At 41.2% G+C, this 26,960-nt stretch overlaps 1 protein-coding gene across 2 annotated transcripts; it reads right to left on the bottom strand.

Moving 5' to 3' along the window:
* Positions 1-512: 512 nt before the first annotated feature.
* Positions 513-14,814, bottom strand: tbx4 (T-box transcription factor 4). Of its 2 annotated transcripts, none has more exons than XM_026997714.2 (9): positions 14,606-14,814; positions 10,901-11,070; positions 10,594-10,688; positions 6,336-6,455; positions 4,802-4,949; positions 2,372-2,524; positions 2,109-2,197; positions 1,706-1,941; positions 513-1,570 (listed from the first exon to the last, which is right to left on the bottom strand). In XM_026997714.2, exons 2-9 carry the CDS (start codon positions 11,042-11,044, stop codon positions 951-953), a joined length of 1,605 nt encoding a protein of 534 aa, XP_026853515.2. In that variant the 5' UTR covers positions 11,045-11,070; positions 14,606-14,814; the 3' UTR covers positions 513-950. The 2 variants fall into 2 exon arrangements, with proteins under 2 accessions (XP_026853515.2, XP_026853516.2); XM_026997715.2 differs by having other exon boundaries at positions 10,901-11,046.
* Between the last annotated feature and the right edge of the window lie 12,146 nt (positions 14,815-26,960).

Here is a 26,960-nt window from a genome sequence, read left to right as displayed (position 1 = left end):
GTGGAACCGATCTTGAAATCTGTCACAGACGCATGGCAGGACACTGCCTCCCTCGGATCTGAGCACATTTACGGTCCCTTCAACATTTAAGCGTATAGATGGATCGATATATAAGTTTGTCTATGAATTATTGAACATATTTGATATCCACAGATTCTAGATTCATTAGGTCTATCAAATGTTTTTAAACTTTTTATTGCATAGTCCATTTTTAGTGTTTATTATCTGATCTTTAGTAAATAAAACGATTCCATATAAAAATTGCTAAGCCAGTTTTATAGGCAAACACTGAGTGAGAGTGAAGTGTATTAAGGGCATATCTTTACCAGATTTTGTACAGTTTAATAGGACTATAAAGAATAACTTCTCCAGATGTCAGAATAGACTAGGGCCCAGAATCTGAGTGTGGTTCTGGTTTGCACACATTTCATTAGCATTGCGAATATACTATAGGAAATGTTGCTAAAATAGGTAAACTGTATGTTTCCCAAAACACACAATGGGACAGCTTGTTCAGTTCATTTAACGTAATATACCTCCTGCATCACACTGATAGGCTTACACACATCATATACAGGTTTTGTGCTTTAACACACTATTGGCACTGAAAGGTTTAGAGCATCTTTATGCTATAGTTAATGGTCTCTTTCTGAATGTAGCACAGTGCATTTAGATGGTTCCATCCACTGTTAGTACAAGTGCAACTATAAACATATATGCCAATAAATATTACACTCTTACAGAGCCACATACAGTGAGAGGTTAATACTATAATGGGCTATACAGCTCTGGAAACGTACTGCTGTATTATAACCTTGTTTGGCAATTTTGTGTCTTTAGTGTCATGGCTCTGTAGAAAAGTAATCATTGCTGTCCTGTCTTGGAGACAGTGTGCAACTCTAAGGTGATAGACAAACATTAGACTCCACAGCGTTGCGCTTAGACATCTCTTAGCTCTCAGCCCAGTGGGGCCCTATGGTGCCAAAGCTCATCTGATACTGGTAGACTGGATCTCTTGGCGGCATTGGGCTTTGGTCTCTGCAGGCTGGGAAATCCCGGTGAGGTCGGAGAGGTGACCCAGGCTTCCTGTGGTAGAGCGGAGGGTGGGCCTCTCTGTCACGGGAGCCAAGCCCAGACGGTGTGGAGGAAGAGGAGGAAGAGGAGGATGAAGGGGCGGGCTGCGGCCGCTGCATGGATGGCGAGTGGTGGGGCATGACAGAGGGGGCGGCGGCCATGCTGGTGTAGTGGGCGGAAAAGGGCTGGTAGGGAATGGCCTCGACAGTCTGCATGCCGTAGCGAGGGTACGGCGGCATGGATGCCCACACGTTGCAGTTCAGGGAGGGCGGGGGCAGGTCCTCTGTGCCAGCCATGCCTCCTGGCCCCGCCTCCCTGTCCATCCCTCCGTACATGCAGGCCTCTCTGGAGCCCAGTGCCTCGCCGCAGTAGGGGTGAGACAGCAAAGGGGGCTCGTGGGAAGAGGGCGAGCGGAAGTAGCGCTCCTCCGGAACAGCCGAGGGCGTCGTGTCAAGATAGGGGCGCTTGCAACCCAGCTCCAAGTGCCTGGAGTTATCTGGAGGAATATGGGTAGTTGGAACACCACTGAGAACTGCACCGGACTAGAATAACAGGAGTTGTGGTGAAATTCACCTCAAGACTGAGACAAATACGAAGTAACAGCCATGTATTGGCCACTACGCTTCCGTACCTCTGTGCTTGAAGCAGTGGTAAAGCAGGCTGGGCTCTCTGCTTGCAGGGAAGGGGTTGGAGAAGGTCTCCTGTGAGTCGGTGCTGCCCAGGGGCACGCCACTCTCATACTGGTAGTGAGGGTGGACCTGCCTGTGGTCACCCAGCACCCCTGCGCTAAACTTTCCAGCCAGATGGGTGTGGGACGTGAGGAAACGCTGCCGCACCATGTTCTTGGAGATCACTGGGTAATCTTTCCTTGAGAGAAACACATATGATCAGGATATCTTTATACATACATGTTTTTGTTTGTTTGTTTTGTTTTGTTTTGTTTTGTTTTGTTAAGATTGTTAAGATTCTTGGCACATTTAATCTGCTGGCCTGTCACTTTTTAGGTAGGAGTAGGTCAGTTTTAATCTACGTACCCTTGAAGTCTGGACACACGCAGGTCTCCCTCATCACTACCCCGAAAACCTTTGGCAAAGGGATTGTTCTCAATTTTTAACTGTGTTATCTGCAAAAAAATAGCTGTTAGTGTTATACGTCATGCTTTTCCTTAAGGGGTTCTTGTGCATTATTTGAAGAAAATGCTTGATTTGCGATTCACAATTGTGGCCGAGTATTTGAGTGGGATATTACCTTACCTGAGTATACCCGAGTATATGAGCATGTTAGGACCTGGAATTACCTTATGGTTCTGGTAGGATGTCACAGAGATAAATGTGGTCTCATGGAACACATGGGTGCAGTAGGCTGTGTTCTTGGAGCCAAAGGCATTGTTCTCATCTGCTTTTACAATGTGCAACCTGGGCTGGTATTTGTGCATAGAGTTCAGGATGATCTGCAAAGGGAGAGATATATACTGGTATTCCAGTGAAAGAGTGTAGCTGTTTACCTGTAGATCAAGTCCTATATTTTTATCATTTCTGCTCTCTTATTTCTGTACAACTAATCATGAGTTTCTCCTGACTTTAAAGAATAATGCTGACATCCAGATCAGTGAACAGTATGACATTATCAAAAGATTGTATGATACTGGTTGCATGCTGTGTGGGAGGATCAGTAAATATGTCTGGAGTCTTGCTCTGTACTGCTTTGTAAGTAATTCAATTAGATCCTGTGTGTGTGTGTGTGTGTGTGTGTGTGTGTGTGTGTGTGTGAGAGAGAGAGAGAGAGAGAGACAGAGAGCAAGTGAGTAAGACACTCTGGCACCAGTGTGCTGGTTGCTGGGTGCTCAGTGGAGCGTTAGGTCAGGGTCATCCCCTGTGCGGCTCTGTCAAGACCAATGAGCATCAAGGTCTTCTCTGCTACTGCACAGACTCCCTGTCAGGCTGCATTCTCCACCCGCCCTCCCCGATGGAGGAATTGGGAAATCTGGTGTGTGTAAAGCAAGCTCAGGTCAAGCTCCAGCCTGCCCACTGCCTGGCCACTGCCCCCAGCGCAACATTCAGCGGACCTGGCCAAAAGTACGGCTCCATTCGCTGCATTGGTTGACCTTCGGCCGGATGCTTTGCTGGCGTCTTAGGCTAATTCTGTGTGATACAAGCTGTATTGGGGATGCAGCTACAGGGCTCTGGACTGTCTGAGTGTATTGATCAAACCCTCTCTGATCAATGTAAACCTTGCATGTATCTTCCTGTGGGTTATGGTTTGGTTTTTTTTCTGGGGTGCAGGTGGTGCCATGTGCTTGTACGGAGGGTTAGAGCTTTCCTGCATGTCCACAAAGGTTGTGTAAACAGCACATGGTGTAGGATATCTACTGTCCCCTGCCCAGTGGCAGCAATGATCTGATCAGTGCTGCTATTTTCAACTCTAATCTGCTGCTTTAGGAATAGTCATGCAGATGACAATGTCATAGTCCTTGAACTGTACTGCTGTTTACAGCAAACATGTAATAATGTACAACTGCATGCTGTTTACAAATGAACCGAGGGTCATTGTGCTTGATAGCTGGATCAGCTGTAATAGGAGCTGGGCTGGAGCAAAAAAATGTGGACTGTCTGGAAGCCCCTAATGACCAGGGTGAAAAACACGGCTGTAGTCCATGTCTGCAAAAGTATCCATGTACTAGTGCAATGGAATATCATTTTTACTGCAAATCCTTTCAAATACAACAGAAATTCTAATCCAGATTCACCCGAGTTTGACCGTGTGCCGTCCAAAGCCTGCTGTGATGTGATGGCTCACATTCCCGTGTTTAACACTGCTCTGTCTGTGACAGGGCCCCGCTTTGTGTACACTGTGGCTTCTCCCAAGTGTGTGTACCGGCGAGGCAGCCGTGGAGCTCAGTGAGAGCAGCTCTCGGCCAAGCGCGGTGTCCCTGCTGGTGCGGGCGTCAGTGGAGCTTAGGAGCCTCTCTTTGGTCTCATTAATCTCCCTCATCACGTCCCAGGCGCTCAGCTGTTCCTGACAGGCCAGGCCCCGCACGGGTCTGACAGGTTATGGACCCAATGAGCTCGTCTCTGATGCCATGACTTCAGACATGGTATCCCAAGGTCCGTGTGGGCAGCACTGCCAGGGTCAGACTCCTCACCTCTGCTGCGCTTTCCTTTCCTGGTCTCTATGGAGATGACTTCCTCCATGATCTGTACATGAAGCACTTCTCTGTCGTCCATACGCCAGCATGTGATGCTGCCTGTTCCAGTCTAGTCGCTGTTATCATTTGCGTATATTAGATCCACATAAAATGCAATAGTTACTTTCATTTTTCTACTTAAATGAGCTGAAGTTGAGTTGAGTTTTTTCGAACACTAAAACTTCAACAAGCACACAGATGGGGAAAAAATGTATGAAGTGGCCAGATGTCACTGGAACATAGCCCACAGGCTATTCTGTAAAGAACCACAATGGGGGGACTTGATTTATGTACTCTAATCCAACTGATTAACATGACTGAGTAGTTTTCAGTGCTCTGTTGTCATTCACCCTTTAAATATATTTTTGAATGATCACACCCCGTTAGCCTGGGGTTGTTAAGTCTTAAATGCCTTACACACTATTTCTGTCACCCCTGTACTTTTGGAGGCTTACTTATTAATACACCTTTAACACTTAACACTACCCTAGCACTATTTTATTGGAGGGTAATAATAAAGCTTTATGGAATAATGCCACATACATGCCCAAAAGGATCCAGGTGGTTGTTTGTGAGTTTCAACTTCTGAAAGGAGACCAGCTGCCTCATCCAGTGTGCCCCAGCCGCAGGAGAGTCCGGATGGACGTAGAGCCGGCCCGGCATGGCTGGCTCTGCCTTTCCAGCCACCATCCTGGGGAAACGGAGAGATTTTAACGGCACTTTATACAAAACCGTACAGTTCCGTCCACGCTTCCGAGGGCACCAGAGCCGTTGCATTCCGATTTAGCGCTGCTTCGCTTAAACTGGTCTCTTGCCATTGCATCAGAGCTGCTACCAAAACAGCCATTCAGTTCAGTGTCATACATGTACTATACACACCCTACCATATCTGTGTTTTATGCAGAACATCTGTACATTAATGACAGTCATGAAGCAGGAATCCTTATGGCCTGGACATTATAGGAATCGCTCTCTAAGACTGGCTGCTTTGACCAAAACATCACTACTAATTATGTGCTCCAAGGTGTCGCTGAGGAACTCCAGAACCTGTGTTGGCCAAGGCTGAAACACTCATCCATTCCATGAATTCAAAATACAATGCTGGTTTTTTTGAAAAAGAAGGTTTTTTTTTGCTTTCGAGACCTTTAGAAGCAGTCGGTTTCACACATTCACGGGTCCATCTCGTCTCATGGGCTGAGACAGTGGCACTGCCAGAGGCCCAGGGTCACAGGGAGGACGGCATGCATCACCCAGCTGTTTTTAGCCCACTGGTTTTGACAGGCCGCCTGCCAGTAACTTGGAATAATTAACTGTGTGCTAATGACGGTTTGCAGCCACAGTGAGCAGTAGGCAGTTTGGTTGTGCAGTCTTATGCTAATCGCTGTTTTGTTCCAGATAAACCAAGTCTTTTATACAGAAACATGCAAGATGCTTGCTGATATACTGCATTGTAACTAACGAACTGGGGACGCTGGACATGACAGATGCAAGAGACTAAAAGTAAACCCTCGTGATTAAGCTCTCGGTTGAAGGGAGGTTGGGTGTACACTGATATCCGTCTCAACGCACGCAGAGCCTGCAGATGTGGGGAAAGCGGTGGGGATTTATGCGTGCTTCTTTCAAAGGCACAGGAACACGTGCATACTGTGCACGTCTAGAGACAGTTCAGCATAGCATATGCTAATTAGCGTCCTTACACCGTGCGAACCAGGTGCCGAAGCCGTTTGCCTAGAGGGACAAGCCACAGTCATAACTGATCCACTTCAGCCCGCCTTCGCCGTTTCTGTGAATCCTGTGTGTGTTCGAGCAAAAATATGCTATAAGCAATATACGTCCTTCTAGTTCAAAGCCCCACAAAAAAGGAAAGAGCAGAATTACAGTAACGAAAAGAATAAGTGAAGTCAAAATTTCAGTGTGGAGAGTTTTTTATTTATTTATTTTTACTCTCAAACAGTGGATATGTTACAGTACGTTGACCACCGCTGGTGGCAGATGCCAGAGATGCTACTCTAACTTCCTTCCTACATGGCAGAAGATGAGAGTAAAGATGAGAACACACCGAGGGTCCTGGACTTACCACTTGTTATCGCAGAACTTGTAACGGTGGTCGTCAGCTGGCACGATGTCAATTAAAAGGATGTACTTGGTTTTTGGATTCATCCCGGTGACTTTTACCTTGTAGCTGGGGAACATCCGTCTGGACACAGAGAAGACGCTATAGCTGTTTAATTTTAAACCATCAAGAATCACAGACACATTCTACATTTGGAGAAAATAATAGGGTTTTCATGACTTTTACATTTCACAGATTCATATCCTCTCTGACATAAATTACATATATTTTATATATATTGTGTTGAGTAATTTTCTTCACCCCCAGATACCACTCAGCAATTACATGTGTATTGTAAGTCTAATGGTGCTGTCATGTTTTATTGTGTCACTTGCTTTTAAATGCATTCATAGGTGTATCTCAGCTACTTCCTCCATAGCAACATAATTAATCCAGTTTTATTCTGGGGTGTCTCATTAAGTCATATGATGGTTGTATCAGACTCTTAAAGGTTCTGTCTTAGTTTAAAGTGAGGTTCATGTTAAACACCACTGGAGGAAGCATTTTATAGGAGGATGAGCGTGCGATTATCAATCGTATAACAGCTCATCCTGTTTGTAGAACAGATTTGTCTGTAAGAATCACATAAGATCTCATTAAATGTTACCGAGTTGACTTACAGTGTGCTAGCCAATCCGCACAATGACCTGATGAGAATAGCAGACATATTTTTAAGCCGAAAAACCTTACATACCACCAATTATGGAGCCGAAGTCTGTACCTGGGACTAATATCATTAGTCACTAAGACATTTTTGGAGGGATTTACTTGTTTTTAAAGAACAGCTCTGAAATGTGAGAACAACATTTTACTCATACAAGAAAAGCCAGGATGACAGACAGAATATGCTAATATGGTGGACAGTGTTGTAAAATACATCAATGAAGTTACCTTTCATGACCCCATCCTGAAAAGAACAGGCTTACTTTTTCATTCCATCTGCGTCAAAGTAAGATACAAAAGGAACTGGTGCCTGTATAAACCCTAAGTGCTTTTTAATGGTGACTCAGAATGGACAGCAGTTTATACAGCTAGCACGTCACAGGCCTCCAGAAGGTTCTGCCATGGTACATCCCTTTATCTGGGGGGTTTGCTGAACAACAGGTTCAACCAGCAGTCATACATTTATAACTGTCCCCATATTCTAAATAAATGGCTGTGTGGGTCCAAGCCGTGCACTTCAGCACTCGTTTGCAGAAGGAGGGTTTCAGAGGTCCACGGCTGGAGAGAGCTATACCAAGGACAGCCAGGACAACATTAGCTCTAACGCCCGGCTAGGGGGGTTGGTGGTGCGGAGGCTGAGGTTACTGTAGGATACTCCGGGTATCTGGTCCTGGCCTGAAATCCAGTCATGGGTATCCAGCTTGGTGTAGCGCTCCTAAAGAGGCGCTCCAAGCCAACGGGGACATCAGAAACAGCTCCCCAAGAAGCTGCACTCTGATTCAGGCAATTCAGAGGGTTGCTATCTTACTGATAGAATGATTGGGGATTATTACTATTACAGTGTTTTTGTTAATCTCTTGAGTAAAATACACATGCTGGATTATTTTCCCTCATGTCAAACCATTTGAGAATTTTAAAAGCAGTAGCCATAATTAATAGCAATAGCCAGAGTAAACTGTAAACTGCTAAAATAAATCAAATAATTGTGCACCACTCTGATACTGACAATATTGAAGAAAATACATATAGCTTTTGCCTACAGTTATAACCACAGTGGATCCTGTAGCATGTCTAATAGGGCCTTTCTGGAGCTTAGTCTCTGTGACGCTGCACTGTTACTGTATGAAGTCAAGTATTAGCAGGGTATTACTGCACTGTAATAGAACACTGTTAGGGTTCCTCTGCTAGCTGTCTTTGGACAGCCACAAGCAATCTTAAATGTTAGGTTTGCAAATAATGTTAAATATGGCTGTGTGTTTGAAAAGTATTTGGGGTTATTATAGATAGCTTTCCTTCTAACCCAGTGTTTCTGGGTGGCAGTGTTGTCTTTGCGGTCAGAGAGTGTGTGTGTGTGTGTGTGTGGGTGGGTGTGTGTGTGTGGTAAAGAATGGGCAGTGTGTCAGTGTACGCAGTGTGCCAGCTGTTTCTCTTAACATGTGTGCTGTTTCTCTCTCTCTCTCTCTCTCTCTCTCTCTCTCTAGCATGCCTGCTCTGTCAGTGATCCATCCTGTCTGTAGGAACAGGCAGGAGCGCAGAGATCAAAAGGCCCAAGATGATGGAACAGGCGGGGGGGTGTGGGGTGTGGGGTGTGGGATGGCACCGGGGCTCGGGAGACGTGGCTGACCCGGGCCACTGCTCTCCCCTCATCAGCTGACGTGCTCGCTGACGGCCTGTGTACAAAGTGACTGCTCGTGCCGGCCGGCTGCTCTCACTCTGGCAGCCAGGAACGCGCCTGGGCCGTGGACACGCTCACACAATAACAAGCCCGTCGCGATCGCTTGGACGGGTTCTTCCAGAGTTCATTGGGACTGAATGCCCACCCTATGGGTGAGGGCTGCATGCCTCCTATGTTGTATGATCCACTTTATCTGTACAGTCAGGAGGTGCTCAGATATTACTGCTATTACTACAGTGCTGGAGTACACGAAGACGTACATTTAAGTTTAGTCACCTATGCAACTAACTACACTATAGCCTCGCCACAAGTAAAATTACAGCGGCCTACCCTTTGTTTTTAGGTTATTTATAGTGATCACATGACTGCATATATGTAAGAATTCTCACCACTTTTTTCTTACAGCTGTGCCTTTCACCACTACATTCTCACAGCCGCATCTCTCTCGTCTGCTATCATTTGTACAATTTTTATTTATTTTATTTTACTTTTTTTATGGTATTTTTATGGTGTGGATATTATGATATATTTTTAATATTCATCTTTTTGTGATTATTCCTCACTATTTTGCACTGCTCTGCATACAAGCTCTTTTTATCCAAAACTTTAAAAACAACAAAAAAAAATAAAAGACCAAGAAAATAAATCAAATGCCTCGCAGACTGAGTGTGTTCTTCTGAGCCCCGGAGAGACGTTTTCAGCTATCATCTGGTCAGCAGTGTAGACAATATGCGCAGCATCGTATTGGAGACATTAAGCTTGAGGTACTTGAATCAACATTCAAACTTTACAGATGTCACAGTAAATAATAAAACAAACTGGAACAGTGCAGACTGTTGCTGTTGCCCATCACCTTTTAATTTTCTGGTATCTTGCCTCCGATTTAACAAAAATGTCCATTAAACAAATGCCAAGCACACGCATAACTGTCTATTCTGTCGAAGCGGTGCAATGTAACATTGCCCATTGTGTGTTACCATGCAAGAACCGCTAGCAGGAGCCGGGAAAGTGAAAGAACGCAGTGCAGACACAGCTCGACACAGCTCGAAACTCTCTTATCCCAACCACTGCATGAAATTCTCCTCCATTTTGCGAAACACGAGACGTTATGGAGGTGAGTTTGTGATATCTGTCAAGATTTACTGTTCGGTGAATTGGTGAACAGTATTCATCAAGATCTCAGGAAGAATAAAAAAACAAACTAAATGCACTTTCACAACCACAGCAAACAGCGTGTCCTGCTTCATAATTAGTCTGACATACTGACTATTGTAAACAGAGCCTAGTGGTCAATTACATGCTAAACTAAAATGAAATGCACCCATCTGTTGTGGAAAGGCTTCTTGAGAAGACCGTCTTCCCGTCTCTGTGCAGCTGTGTGACGGAGCCGTGCTCAGCTCTTCAAAGAGTTTAAGGATTCTTTGGGCACTTCATCAGCTGGACAGAAGGGAAGCCCATTTTTCACAATGTTACAGCATTAAAGAAAAATTGTGGTGACCTTTTGCATTTTCCACTGAGAAACGTTGAGGAACGGCAGGCTACGACTGGCAGAAAGCGTTGACTCATTCTCTGCATAATGTCCAGGGTCTCTGCTCCTAATCCAGGGGGTGCATTAAATCTAACACACAGGGCAGCCATTTGTGTTTCCAATTAAACATTCACAGACACAGGAATTCAGCCTTCCTTTACCTCGGTAGAAGAGCGCATTGTACACGTTGTATGTAGTGTTTTAAATAATAACTTTTAAATAAATTTGCATTAATGGTTCATTGCTAATAATCCTCACTGATATTTATTTTTGTACTAAAAGTGAAAGTCGAAATATTTTAAAGTCAGGGAAAATCCACATCTTCTCAGAATTTGCGTGAAGGACCACCTACTCACCTGCCTGCTTTGGTGATTATCATCTCTGTTCCTGTCTCATGGAACTTCTTCCACATTTCCTTCTCATGAAGAACCACCTTGATGTTCTCTATGTTCTGCACACACAGTAGCAGACGTAGCATGGGCTAAAGAGTAGGACAGTGGGATTTCCACCTTATTATAAGTACACTGACATGTTTTTCTGCTTGAAAAAGCCCATAGTTATTGCTCACCATCACCGAAATTATGTCAGAAGGACACATTCCCTTATTAGGACATGGTCCATTTTCAATAGTGTCAGAGGGTCACCACCCCTCCCACGGGTTACCTGATCGATGTCACTGTTGTCGGGGATGCGTGGAGTTGCTGGCAGGCCCAGATGTGAGGGTTCTGTGGCATGCTCAGGAAGCCCACTGGACTGGGCCAGAGTCACACCTTTATCAGCCACAGCTGAGGACTTCTCCTGGAGCATCGCTGACAGACAGACAGACAAGATACCTAAGACACATAAGACATTCAGATGGATGGATAGATAGATTGATTGATTCCTAGCACTTAAATGGCATACCTTTAATGCAATATAATTTTGTGGTGCAATTCACCATCTTCATCACACTGAAGGACAACCGGGCCATTGTAGTTTTAAACCTTAATGCATTATGTCTGCCTCCCTGATCATCTATTAGACACAAGCTTTCACCTTCATTCTTGGGAAACAAAATGAATGGTCATTACTAATGATTAATAATCTTTAGTATTTAATTTATTAGTATATGACATTAAAATTTGTATAAAATGTCATTTTAAGGAAACTAATACTTTTTGTTACATTTAACTGATTCAAATTTGTTTTATTAATTTGGGGCAGAAGTTAAAAATTTAATCACTGGAAATGCAAATCACCTAAAATACACAAAAGTAAACCGTCATTCATTTGATCTTCAGGCTTCAGTCAATTACTTAAATCAGTTAGAATTTTTTCAATTATGTCCAGCCTCTCTTTTAACATAGTAATTCACTCAAATGCTGTGAAAGCGCTTTTATTTTTTTCTCTTTATCATATTATAAAAAATATATGATGTAATGTGCTTTTTAAAAAAGGTGTTACAAAAAGTGTAAACATACTGAAATGTTTTACCAATTTCTTCTGTGTCCAGTAGTTTTTAAAATACGCTTCATATATGCTAAATTTGGAATATTACTGTTTTAATTTTGAGAATGTCTAAATTCATTTTAAGTCTATTAACCATTTTGAGCAAAAACAATTCAAAACGTAAAGCTAAAACTGAATTACAAACTTTCTAATGTGGCAGTACTATATGTGGACAGACATCATGGATAATACCTGAAATTAAACAGCTTCACGGTTTTTAAACATCACATGTATACATTTGACCAGGTGATTCTGCAGATGTGAACTGTTTCAAACAAATCAATTAGTCTTTCACACATGAATTTCAAAAGCTATTTCTAGTATAAAGGGTAGGTCTATGCATCACTGTGATGTTTATACATGCTGTAAAAAGGGAACTAAAGATGAATGTCTAATGAAAATGCTTTGGATTGGTACTTTTTGTCCTTTGGGGTGTGATGATGTCATAATACAGTATACATCATAAAGGCCACAAAATATCGGAACTCATTAACATTTACATTTTTTGAAGGAAAGCCTGTCTTCATCATATGACCTGGTCACTTAATTTAGTGGGAAAGGTCAAGATCCGTTTGTTCTAAAGTATTGCCTGAGTAAATATTTATACTTCCAACATTACAGTACAGTTTTTACTTAAGGAGGTTAAACACTGCCGATTCCATTAACGGAGGTCACCATCTGAGCCCTTCTCTCACGACCCTCCGCTGCCTTCCCACACAAGCACCAGGCGAAAGGTACCACTAACGGCGGCACTCTGCCACTCCGTGGCCGCCTGGTATCGCCCGCCGCCACCCGGAGCAGGGCCCGCTGCTCGTGTGGTGAGGACCCAGGCCCGGTTTCGCTCTAATCTCACACCTGTAAACAGTGTGAGTGCACCCCCTTCAGATGAAAGGAGAGCCGCGGGATTCCATGTAAACTTGAGCGGACATTTGCGCAGACTAATAAAGATAAGGACAGACAGGCGCGACGAGGCTGCAGCGAAGCAGCCCCGACTTCTCTGGGCCAAAATGTGCCTTTCACTTACTCTGTTTAACTAAACCCAGTGAGCGAGGGCTGTGTTTATATCTCTGTCACTCCAGACATATAATCCGCTAAACTATTCTTGGCAGATGCTGCTCTTTACACACTGGGGTTGGGGAGCTATTCCCAGTGCCCTATACTCCAAAATGCTGAGCGACTGCCAACCCTTGGTGCACCTCTTTCTCTGAGGTGATAAGATTATTTGAGCACTGACGCCATTTTGGTGTCCCTTTTTGCTGGTTGGAGTTGTTCCACTTTGGGTGGGTTTTTGCATCGGAAAACTGGACTTCACTGTATGTATGTGTGTTTGACAGGAACAGTGGAGGATTTTCGGCGGGATGGCGGCTCCCCCATCTCAGGTCTGGCGTGGGCTGAGACATACAGGTATGATGCATATTATTGAGACAACTCTCATAAATGTCAGTCCATTGTGCATTGGCAGCTCTAGTGCCTTACAATGTACCTTCTGCTCCAACGAGACACCATCTCCCAACACTGGCGAACATCAACGTTCCCCTCTAATGTGAGTAAATCGATCTACTATTGCAGCCACTGCTGAATGCCCATCTGACTGCACGAGTGCCAAGTATGTCTGTTTGCCTCTCCGCAATGAACCCTGGGACATGAGGGCTTTGCTCAGCCCCACACTCCACAGGGTCGTCCCCATTTTTCACACACAAGGGTGAAATTACACAAACATGTCATCAGGATCCAATTTCATGTTCAGTAGGAAAGCAGGAAAATTCATTGCTCAAATTATTATTATTATTTTAAATATAAATTATGAGAGCCTTTAAAGCAAAGCTGATTACCAAACAGCTGGGCGAGCCGTTCCTGCATTTAGCAGATCAGTAATTACATTAGCTAATTAGGTAACTAATTACATTCAAAGGCCTTGTAGACTTACGCTTTTCACGTCCTAAGAAATTAATATTAATAATTGTTAGTTGTAGCATAACAAAATGCATGTATATGGTTATTTATTATTGCGACATTCGTTATTTAGTATTATAAGTTATGGGTGCTTACATTTCCTTTGATTTTCGTTTGTCCTTAGTTTTGTTAATTTAAAGTAAGTAAAATAAATTTGACCATAGTAATATATTGCTTACGAAAGACAGGCTAATTCGATATAACTTAACTAAGCCACCCCATTATTGTAATACTGACAGTTCGTCCTAATTTTAAAAGAAATAAATAAGCCGGTTTTTTCGAGTCTTTGTACAGCACGTTTTTATGCTCAGAATTTAGTTTAAAATATCACAAGCACTGAACCCTAGCTGAAGTATAGCCTATGCCTAACATCACAGAAGTGTATGTGTTCGTATTTCGCCAGTCAGTGTTAAGGTTTAACCAATAATGTTTAATAAAGGAATTAGACTGAATATTAGAATATTACAATCACTAGATATTTCATTGCTGACGTTCTCAAAAAGTTATAAGCTGGAAGGCTGTCGCAGTAGGCCGTTCAGCGAACATTTGCTTGGGAAAACCCCTTTACTCTTGTACAAGAAACTCCCCAAAAAACAACGAATTAATTTATACACCACTGAACACTGACCTCGTTCAAAACAATCCCTAAAATAGGTCATATTTATTTTTTGATTCCGAAACCACAAGCCTTCGAAATAGGCCCACACCTCGAATATTTCCAAAAAGGACTACTTCACTGTTGTTTTAACATCGCAAACGCCATGGCCTTTTCGACGACAGGTAAATGTGATAAAGCAAGATAAGATCTGCTGTGTCTAATACTGTTAGTCTCGTGCATTCCGAACACGCTTCAGTTGGACTTCCATTGCGGAGCTTGCAACGCAGCAAAACCCCGATTCGTGACCACAAACAGCGTTATAACATTACCTCCTGGAATGGATTACTACGTGCTGAATCCCTCCATCTCCGTCGAAGCGTTAATGTCGTGTCCTCCGCAGGACGTTACGTCCCCGTGCGTCGTCGTTACTCCGGTCGCTGGCTGTTCAGCATCTTCTGCAGCCTGTCCGGTTATCGGCGCGATGATAACGGTTTTCTAGCACGCGTTGGAGAACAGGGGATACCCTGTAAATAACACCCCGTCGTGACGGCAAAAGTTGTGCCGGGGGGGGGGGGGGACCTCGGTGTTTTCTCGGTAGTACAAAGCGGATACGCTGAACAGCTTGATATGTTCAGACACTGGGTTGAAGCGCTAGGCTCTTGCACCCACTCCCTCCTGCGCGTCTCATCGCTGACGTTGCACTGAACAATAACACCTAGTCCACACAACCGCAGACTTCTCCAAAGGCGAAGTGTTCACACGTATTCTCGTCTCATGACCCATCTCAATGAGCCAGAGAGCAATCAAAACTACAAATTAGTTTATTTAACTACAATACGCTATTAATAGTGTTTGGGGCATTTAAACGTAAAATGACAAATTCAATTAAATGTTTTGGGTTGTTAGGGCTTCTTCAAAATGAACTAGATATACCGTTATGTAACCTTACTACAACAAAAAGTGCATATCTGTGGGTATGCGAATAAGTTCAGACTGACTTACAGTAATGTCAAAAAAACAATAGCATGGAGTGGCATATGCTGCAATAATGTTATTTTAATTTTAAGGTTTTCACACTGTTCTCTTGCGCATTTGTATCAGTATACGCATGTTTTTGAAGGTTGTTGAGGCTTTTGTTTAAACGCATACATCCCAATGAAATATGGCCGCGTGTTTGCAGTAAATGGGTCGAAGCATAAGACTGAAAGCTCAATAAATCACCTGAAAAAGTCTGAAGGCCTGTATGTCTGCTGGTGACATTACCACACGAACAGTAACAGCCGAATTGTTTTCGTTTTTACTGTAGCTATTTTTTTTTTTCAAACGCTTGCTAAGTCTCCACTTTGGACAAATCAGACGCAGTACCGTTATATATAAAGAAAACACCCGTCGGTGCTCTTGGACACAATATAAAACTTAATCAAACAGATGCATATGAGGACATAGTGCAGACACGTTTCCTTTCATATTTAAGTCTTTTGCTAGTAGCTTATAGGCCTATTCGGAAAGTATATTTGATGGTTCAACTGATATGTAATGAAATTCTTGAAAATCGTTGTCATAAAGTACATAATTAAATTAACCCAATTAAAAGTTTTTAATCCGTGTATGCACGTCTCAAATATAAAGATATATTATACAAAATTACCTAGTGTGATAAAGGCTATTTGTATTTTATTTTTTGTTTCGATATAAAGGCGGAACTGATCACTTAACATGATTTACTTATTTTTGTTGCTACTGTTGTTTTGTTTTTGTTTTGTTTGAGGTGTGTATAAATAGATTATTCATTTATTTGCAGGATTTATTCAATTAAAACGTTTTAATAAAAATATTATTAATAACAACAGCGATAGCAGCAGCAGAAGTAGAAGTAGTAACCTAAATTATAACAGTGATATTTATATACCTTTTATTCAAATGTGTTTTCAGGAAGTTTGGGTCCGTTTACACTAAGAAATTATAGGTACACACAAATATATTAGATCCCACCAGAGGCTTGCGGGAGATCCAGACTCCTGGCGCGTGAGGATGACTTCGGCCTACTGCTTCCCCCAGAATCAGTCACATCGACACTACCGTATTCTGTGCCGTGCACGTGGAATAGAAATAAGCTTCTTCAGACTTGTGACAAATTAACTTCTCAAAATTTTACGAGACCGACTGTGCGCTTTAAAAGCTGTTTAGCTTCGGTAAGTGAAACTGCATGATCCTCCCAATTAGCCGATGATGGTCTACCGTCAAAAATAATGATCTTGTAGGAGATGTTGTACATGTAATAAATCATTTAGAATATTGGTGAATGTCACGTTTCTGATCCGGCATCAAGGCCTCCGTTAAGAAATGAATTTGCTAGTGTGCACTTAAGGCCTCACCTGAAGGATAACGCCTTCTCGAGACCAGACAAGCAACAATCCTTTTATATTTAGTCACCTATAATATTTAACACTACGTGCTCGTTCGTACTGTCATAGCCGCGGGTTATTAAAAACAGTCGGCCTTACCTTTACCTTGTAGCACTGGATACCCCACCTCTGCACTCGCTCACGATGGGCGACACGTTATACCTCACCGTGCCATATACGATCTAGCTATAAAGGGGTTGATTTTTTATAGGGGCCGAATTGAGCTGGCTTTCTGAAAGAGAATTTAAACTTCACTCACTCCCACCATCACGTGGTCTAGAAATTAGGAACAGGAGCAGCGTCGCTAGCTGCTTACTGAGAGCAGCGCGCGCCAGAATGCACAACGAGAGGTCCTCCACGACCTGGTAGGCTAGCTCGCGCAAAAATGATGCCCCAGGGCCCTCATTTAGGTTTAGTTTTTCTTCAGAGTTCCTTGAAGTAAATATTTACAGCTAAAATTTATTTGCTTCATAAAATGTAATCAGTTAGAAATAAATAAATGCATACATACATGCATACATACAACGGTGCTTCATTCGTACTGCGATAATAATTCAATTGACTTTCGTCTTGTCAAATGTAATGAAAGTTAACTTATTAGCTTTAAATTATCATTATCGTATCATTATTGAATATATCCACATTTTCTAAATATTCCGTAGTATTCTGGACTTCACTGTACTGTACAATTGGATTAAATCCATAGTAACATACTTAATCCTGAATCCTGACTGAACATTTAAATTCCAAACCGTAATGGCAGAGGCAATATTTAATACGCGTGCTCGTTTTCAAAATGGTATGATGAGCGCGGTCTTTCCCCAAAAACTACAGTCAGTTTGATCTTTTTCACAAATTAAAAACTATTAATATATAGACGTTGTTGACGTAAAACTGTAGACTTTGTCAGATCATCACTAAGATTAAAACTAATTCTTCCCGCCTGTCGTCTTCGCGTGTAGTTCCTTAAAATATAGAATCGTTAATTTTATTCGCTATTAGATGTGCTGCCCTGTCACAAATGTGTTGTACGTGAAGTAAAATGTACAGGCTTGACAATGTCCAGATAATAACATGGAGAAGGGCTGAGAAAGGGAAGCATGAACAAGGCTAATATACTGTGCCTAATGGTTATTTTATCACAATGTAATCCCCTCCTTGAGATCTGGAGTGTTCCCATAAAAATGTCAAAAGGCTCTTTCTTTGTTTAATATGCTCAAGGCAAATATTGCCATTTTTATTCATCTAGAATATTCAGTGTTTATTTACAGTTTGTTTTTTTTCTCAGTTCATATTATTTTTTCACAGTTTACCTTTGTGGTGTTTCTGACATCACTGCACACAACAGGCTTCAACCAAGCTTAACCATAACCCTAAAACATTGACATTTTGGCTCAGACCTTTGCTGGAGAGGTAAGAAATTCGGGCCTAAAGATTCAGAAAAATCTAGGAATTCTTTTGCATGGAGAGTGGGAAGTGATGAATGTCACAGTGGAGTCATCATGTAGTGATTTACATGGATGGGAGTGAGGGTTCTCTTTTCCTGGAAAAAACATTTACCCAATGGGGTCTGAGCTAATAAACAATAAAGATGGACTGAAAAAAAAGTGTATCCCCCGCCTACACACACACACACTCACACACACACTCACACACACACTCACACACACACACACACACACAGACACACACTTACTCTTTTTCTCACCCTCTGCTTTTGCCACACTCTTCATTCCACTTGAGAAGATGTACACATCCTTCATGACAGCGTGCTGCGGTGCTATATAGCTCCTCCACTGCCAGCGTCTGCGGAACACGTCTGTCCTGCATATTTGCACGTTTTCTTGACCTGCTCGCGTTACGTCAGGTCAACACTAGCACGTTCCCTAAGCACAGTGGCTGTGATGGGCAGTGCAGGGCTGTGACATCACAATGACTCCATGACTACAAAGACCTCTCGGCAACCCACTGCCCTGGAACCACATGATGTCATGCTGCCTCTGTCATTAGCGGTGCGGTCTGCGTCAGCGCAGCACTAAGCGTGCATGCTGTGTCCTTTCTGGCCACAGGCACTCGCTCTGTGAGAGGGTGCACAGGAATATGATGTAGATATCGTGACCAGCAAAACCATCCCAGGCATATAAAGCATTTGGGTCATTTGTTCAAGCTGCTCATATTTCAACTTTCCAAAACAAATTGTGATGATAAATACTGTAAATACTGTATTTTTAAAATAAATGCTAAGCTAGTAGTTACAGCAATGACATGAGTTAAATTACAGCAAGTCTAGAGCATAAATAAAAAGGTAGTTACTCAAGCTGTTTTTAACTCTTTCTACCTTTAACCCTTTTTCAGAATGAAAGTCTCACAGGTAACAGTAAGAATGATGATCACTAAACTAACAATCGGATAGAAGAATTTGTAGCTCAGATCAATCAATCTGTGACTTGCAGATAAAAGGAACTTACTTTAAAACTATGCTTTGGAAATGACTCAAATAGCATACGCTCTGTGGAAATGTTACAGTACGGGTTGTTCCACATGAAGCTCAATCCCTCCTAAACACAAAGCATTTGTAGTGAAACCTTTTCACTTTGGACAGGCCATTTTTTTTGCAATGTTAAGAAGTATCAAATATCCATTCATCCTACCTGACTATTGTAATTTATTAAAGTAAGTTGAACAAAATTGAACGTTTTGTTTATTCCACATTTTCCACATTTTTATTTTCACGATATCTGTGAATTAAATTCGTTTTTGGCCTGTTGTATTATTCAGGGTTTCTGGGGCATCTGGAGCATTTGTGTTGAACCTCTTAACCAAATGTTTTTTTATTCTGTCTTTTTGTCTGGGTCCAGTGAGTCTGTAATTTTGTTTTTGTTTTTTTTATTCATTTTTAATATAATGAAGATTACATATTATGGTAACATTTAGTATCTACAAAGTTGCATAGCTTTTAGGAGAATAATTGTCATATATACTAAGTTATTTGTTGAATGATATAGATGTGGCTCTTTAATTGTTTAGTATTTCAGAAGCAGGGAGTTCCTAAAGCTGTAGTACATTGCCTACTGTATAGTACTGTATAGCCTTAGCTAGTCTGACAGTCCCTTTCAGTCAAACACTGTACAATGTGACTAGTCTTTCAACATTGCCTTTTTAACTGGATATCCAAAATATAAACAAATAGATTAAAAAAAAACCTTTAAAATACATAAGAAAATATTCCAAGTGTGTAAGTAAACTAACAAGTTCTACAGCCTGGATTCTGTGGGGCGCGTGTCTGTTTCTGTATTTCTGTAATTGCTGTCTAGTATTGGTTATATTAGAATGTAATTCAATTATAAAGGTGATAGTTGCACATTTAACATTTTTGATTGCAATTCTCAGATTTTGAAATGTTATTCTGACAGCCCTAAAAAGCACTTCTTAATGTTTGAATTTATGTTCTCTGTAGCACTGGCAAGAAAACATGACTTATAACCTGTGGCAGGACAGGTAATTTCTGAGCTATGAGAAGGTTTCTTTTAGAAAAGAAAAGGTCTTGCTGATAGCACTCATGGGAATCTAACAGTTATCTAACCTATCTAAGAGCTAGATACTCACTTAAAATAATCTTTAGTGCAATACACATCTATTGGTGATTTTTTTAAAATACTTTTTAGTCCTTGTTTTCTTGTTCATGATTTTTAATTTAATATTGTGTTTGTTTCCACTTATTCTAGTTAACATTTACTTTATTATAAAGAATTCTCATTCCTTTTTGTCTCTGCCAATGGTTTGATCTGTGTCTAGATGTTCCTTGTAACCAGTTGTTACAGATTATAGATGAATGATATGATCTTGCTTGCTGGGTGTTTAGTGACTCATACAGTAATTCCATAGATGATAACATTCCTATATAGGAATAAGCTGTTCATCAGCTATCCTCAAATTCTGAACGTGGCTTCTGCAGCTTCACTCAGGATGCATTTTAAGGATCAGCTTTCGTCTTGCTAGGAATTTGTAATTTACATAAAGCTATAGAATTGATCGGCATGATTCTTGTTGGCTAAACTACACCGTGAATTAGTAGCGTACAGGTGACACAGTGTTTGGCTAAACTACACCGTTGTTTAGTAGCGTACAGCCTACAGGCAACCCATTAGGCCATATAGAATTGTTATTCTAGGGCAGTTAACCCTGACTTGAGATGGTATTCATTTAAAGGTGTAAAAAAGTATACAAAGCTGTAATAAATTGACAGCTACTTCCATCAGATCAGCTCTGCCTACAGGGCACCCGCCCTCACCCGGGTGGTGTCATGCTCATTAAAAAAAAATGGCTCAGAGCGTGTTTGTGTACATTGTTCGGAGTGCCATGAGCACACTGTCCAGATGGAGATGGCCAGTGAGAGAGAAAATGTATCACACAAGTGTTGTGTGAGAGAATCACGCAATGTGTAGGTGGTGTCTCGCTCGTGTTCTGGATAAGGACCGTGGACTGCATTATGAAAGGACGCAGAAGAGAAGGATCAGATGTTGTTTTGGAAACAGCCAGACTGAGATTGAAATAATGTCTAAACACAGTTCTTCCACCATCTAATTTGTATTCGCAGCTAATTTGACTCCCGGATGGTCTGTCTCATCAGGATCACACTGAACTCTGATGCACATGGGGGATTCTGTATCTCAGCAACAGGACTAGGCTCTCTCTGTAGCCGTGCGATGCATTACTCTCAGGTCACAAAAAGATGAAGCTCTCTTGATGTTTTCCTGTGCAGCTCTGTCTCTTCATGATGCTTTAGTGTGGAAGAACTGCAGCAGCTGTGCACACCCTGCAGTATATCAGCATTTCCATGGGCAAAAGTAAACAAATTTTCTAATTTAAAAAAATCGTTTTTTTTTTATTCACATTTGAAAATTTTTCATTTTATTCACGCTCATTTGCATGTTATAAAGATAGATACAAAGCCCACAATGCATCACAATAACTATAAATTTCATATAAGCACAGCTACAGCACAGAGTTGTAAAAATAGAAAATGGTTGCATGTGATAAAGGCAGTGTCATCTTGGCTGACAGGACGCCTTACAAAAGTTGAAGTTGAGGTGGTTATCATAATTGTGTAAAGAAAAACAACTGTCTATCCAGTAACGCCCAGTGTACAGGAAGATTGCTGGAACGCCTGCCATTGACAGTAGAATTATAAGAATTACAGGTTACTCTGCAAGATGTAAACATCTCAGTAGCATAAACACAAAGGCAGGATTACAACACTTTGAAAAGTACAGATGTGGGCCGGCTTCTCTTTTATAGGCAGATGGATTAAGAATAAACGTAACCACATGATGAGTAGGTTAGGTTGAGTATAAAGGCAAAACTCCTCAGGCAGCGTATTGCTTTATGTGTGAACAATGGCTGGCAGATTGTCATGACTAAAGCATGCATGGCTGCCTCTGGAAGTGAGTCACTCATTATTATTGGTGATTTAATTGAAGATGAACGCTGTACAATGGCTTTGGTAGGGTACAGCCAGTGGCCCCAGAAGGCTTTTGGACTGAATGGTATCTACTGGACGATAGAGTGACAAAACATGCTATTATGGCAACTAAGAAGATCATCAAATGGAAGAAATTGCAAACGTTTGTAGAAATTTGCCAATCATACATGCATTTCATATGCTTGAAAGGACAGTGAAATCAGAAACCCTTAAATAGCACCACATAGCACCACAGAAAAATTCTGAAAAATTACCTTGATTTGTCCCAATATTTAACATTGATATACTAACTGTCCTCTTTAGAAAGATATTGTTAATTATGAGTAAAAATGATGATTTCTTTGATAACCATACTTGTTAACAGAATGCAATAGAAGTACATTTAGGGGTACACACAGAGGTGCACACAGGCTTAGGCACAGGCACAGGCTCAGGCACAGACACACACAGGCTCAGGTACAGACATAGGCTCAGGCACAGACACACGCAGGCTCAGGCTCAGACACAGGCTCAGGCACAGACACACACAGGCTCAGGTACAGACATAGGCTCAGGCACAGACACACATAGGCTCAGGTACAGACATAGGCTCAGGCACAGACACACAGGCTCAGGTACAGACATAGGCACAGACACACTCAGGCTCGGGTACAGTCTCAGGCTCAGGCTCAAGTACAGACAAGCTCAGGCTCAAGTACAGACACAGGCTCAGGCACAGACTCAGGCTCAGGCTTTAAGTTTGTCTTCCTGGTTTCCGAATCCTGCCTATGTTTTAGACCTAGTCTCCTGCCTGACCCCTGGACGCCTTCCTGACTCTGGCCTGCGTTTTTGACTTCGGACCAACCTGACTACAAGTACCCGCCTGACTCCTCTAACCTGCTCCCTTTCTTCAATAAGCATTTGGATCCTCTTACTCGTGTGTGTGTGTGTGTGTGTGTGTGTGTGTGTGTGTGTGTGTGTGTGTCTCTGTGTATGTGTCTGTGTCTGCATTCATAACATTTATAAGATATATTAAGACACGTTTAGTTCCATGAATTTGACCAATATAAAGTTAACTAATATTGCACTGATAAAAGTTATTTGTGTTTCCTCAATTGCTTAAGTACGTTCCTCATAACAGAACTGAGGATTATTTAACCTCTTACATGCCAACAACACACCTGTGGGCCCAGACTCATTCCACAGCATTCTACTACATATGATACATTTCAGTGTGGTTTCTGTATAATAGTAATTACTGAATAATATGTCTTAAGATTAATAACTAAATAATATACCTTGAGTTTAAAAGATTACCACAGTGCACTATACGTTTATAGTCTTCAAATGAAACCTATGCAGAGATAGACTGATTCTAAATTACTGACTGACAAGTTTGTGGTTTCAGTCTGGGGTTGCCTTTCAACAAATATCAGTTACTAAAATATTTGTAATATCAATATGAAATTATCTGTCAGGCATTATGTACTTCGCATTTGACAAATGACTTAGGGCTGTCTGAGAAGTGTAGCAGCATCGAATATATTTATTATTGTTGACTTAATTTAAAGCAACTGAGCCTTGGATCAGTTTAAGCAAATGAGTAATGAAGCTGTCATTTATGGTTGTATGGCCATTGTGTTTTTGATGTTACTCAGTAATACATCTTTGGTTAACTATCTTCTAATGTTTATTCTGACCATGATCCGGTATGTATTAGATGCATAGTCATTGTGCTTCCTTGTCCAGTATGGATCTATTTCTTTAAATTAAATTGCATTCACATTTGCTGGCCTTTTCATAGAGAACACTCTATGATAAAGAAAACTAAAAATGAAATGTTTTGAATTATTTATTTTAATATTTATAACATACCACTATAGCAACTTTTCTCTTGCATCAGGCATTCTACATACATGTGGAGCAGTCCCATGATCTCACACCACAGAAACAAAGCTCGTACTAACATCTGCAGATATTACATATAGAGAGTAGGTGCCATGGTTATGTTAAACAGCATTGTACATCAGATCCAGATTAAACTGACTCAGTTTGCAAACTGAATCACAGTGAAAGCAAGTGGTACAAGAATGAATCCCATGACGCATGTAAGATAGAGGAGAAGGATTCGGCTCAGGGTGTGTGCACACACTCTATACCCTCTAGTGGGATTGCTCCATATGTTTTGGGAAAGACTGGACTTACACTCCCTGGGTCATAGTCACGCAAACTGTTGGTCTTTCATAATTTCTTGTGTGTCCCCACGCTGGGAGGCGGGGGGCTGGGTGTGGGACATGGGCCATGTCCCCCGGGTCAGGCATGGCTGTCCCTCTGGGCCTGCGTCGGGCCACCAAAGTGCTGTTCCCCATGCAAGGGCCACCCACGACTCTTTGGCTCTCAGTGGGAGGCATGAGGAAGGTGCTGGATGTTCTTCTCAGATTCATGCAGAAGGAGCAGTGCTACAGACTGTGACCTTCACATTAACATTTTAAAAATCGCTAATTAGTCTTTTATCAAACCTGGACTTTTTTTAAACTTGATATTACTTTGAAGCTAAAAATTTATTAAAACCCTTACCATATAGAAACATAAATGTGATAGTTTCATAGATATGAAGAACTCCGATGTGTTATTATATTTGAAGGCAATTTTTATGACACCTAGTGGTAGGTAAAAGTATTTCAGCAGTACTCCAATCCCCAGGCAAGTTTAAGTTCATGATGGCCCATCTCTTGAAAAATACAGTTGTGTTTAATGTAAGATTGTATATGCCTTGTGATCTTGTATAAATTAAGCCAATGTATAATTACGTTATGAGGTGGCGGAAAATTTGATTGATTTTGGGACATATTACGAGCTATATGCTTGCAGCTTCTCTAGTAGCTTGTCAATATTTCCCCCAGAATCATAGTTTATTGTTTTTCTTAATTCTCACATATATAACTCCATTGCTACTTTATTTATTACATTTGTCTCAAGTATGAATGTTTTTGAATGCTTATGCATTATGAATATTCGTTGTTGTTGTTGTTTTATTTACTAACCGAAACATTTATGACGATGTTTTTACCTATAGCTTATTTATATTAATATGTCCAGGAGGTGGCAGTCAGTCCTTATTTTGTTTTATACTCCAATTTGCAAAAAATCGCCGAGAATATTTTTGGTCTAAAACAATTAAGGCCAAATATTGGATATATAATAGCATTCAGTATTCAGTAAATTCATTTTCATAAGCAGGACGTGAAAAACCTGCCTAAGTCTAATATGTACGGTGTTAACATTTTAACACCGCTACAAACAGTGAGTGTCAAATATTATTTTTAGATGGCAGTTAGCTTTGTTTGCTGTAGACTTTGCTCATACGTATTATAATAATAAATACTATTTACAGTTTTATGTATATTAAAAATTTCCCTATGTCATTTCTCTGCTCAAAAATGGGCAGTGTTTGGTTTATTTGTGGGAAACCTATAGATCCATGATTTGGTTTCAAAAGATTTTATATGACTACACATAAAAACATCCATGCACAGGTACAATAACCCACATACACACTAAAACTCGCAGCATGAACGGGGTTTGCTAAACTGACCTATAAGATCGAACAGAGATGAATAAAATATCAAAGTAGGCCCTGACGTTATATCTGCTTAAGCGCGTTCATCTCCAACTTGTTTTCACTGACGTGGGTAACTGCTGTGTCCCCTAGTGTTACTTTGAAAAACAAAAGTGGTGGATTTAGGCTCCCTTTTCAGTACAAAGAAAACTAATACTAAAATAGGCTTGTATGACCAATCCAATTTTATGCTGATTTTTGTGAGCTCTTATCATTAAAGAGCGTGCAGCGCTTTCATGTTTCCTAGACCTGAAAATAAAAAAACACCATTTAAAAATGGTGTTCAGGAGGGATTCTGAACAGCATTTTTAAAACATGGATATTACTGCATATACTGCATATACACGTACATGCATGCATATACTGGTGTGAAACGAATGGTATTTCCTTAAAAACATTTAAATGAACAGGACGGCGGCTTTGAGTATTTAAATCTTGCGACTCCTATTTAAAATCGATTCGATCTTTTTTTTACAACGATAGTTTAGTGTCGATTTATGTTGACATTCATTCATTCGTTTGGCATTTACCTGTACTATAAAACAAATATTCCGGGTTTGTTGTGGAAATTTCATTAGATAGCCAAATGAGTGTTCGGTTTCAGTTCGCACGTCTTTTTGTGCCTGTGGAAAAGTGTGTGCACTCTCCAGTAAATGTTGCAGGTGATCACGAGGCTCTAAAGAAAGATCTGCTGTATTTCTTCTAATTATTAATCATTTAATTGCAGAGTTATTCGTGGAATTCCTTCTTTTTTGTAAAGGCTTTTATAAATTAAAAACAATTCAGCATTTTTAGTACCAGTTGACATTTAAGACAGAAGTTTGTAAAGAGCCTATGTAAAGAGAACAGTAGAACTTAGCCATGCGTTAGACCAATTTGTAGTTATTAGTCACTTTATTATAAAGAGACCCAAGTCGTCAGAGAAGTCTTCCTTGACTATAATCCTTACTTAATTCATCGCTCGGATTTAATCATATTGCCCTGACGCAAACGGTAGGCCACACAAAAGATTCTGAATTATATGGACGTGAGACGTGTGTTTAGGCTATAGCCTGTGCTGGGATGGTGAGAATAATCATGCTTCTTTTACAGGGATTTGGAGTTGTAGAGAATGGGGTGATATCAGGATTCTTCAGTGGCTTCGTAGCTTTTCAAATCCACTTAGTGTTCTGTTTCAGTCGCTGCAGATAATGAATCGA

This window comes from Electrophorus electricus, chromosome 15 (assembly GCF_013358815.1).
Source record: "Electrophorus electricus isolate fEleEle1 chromosome 15, fEleEle1.pri, whole genome shotgun sequence".
NCBI classification, from domain to species: domain Eukaryota; kingdom Metazoa; phylum Chordata; class Actinopteri; order Gymnotiformes; family Gymnotidae; genus Electrophorus; species Electrophorus electricus.
This window is presented reverse-complemented; position numbering and strand designations above follow the sequence as displayed.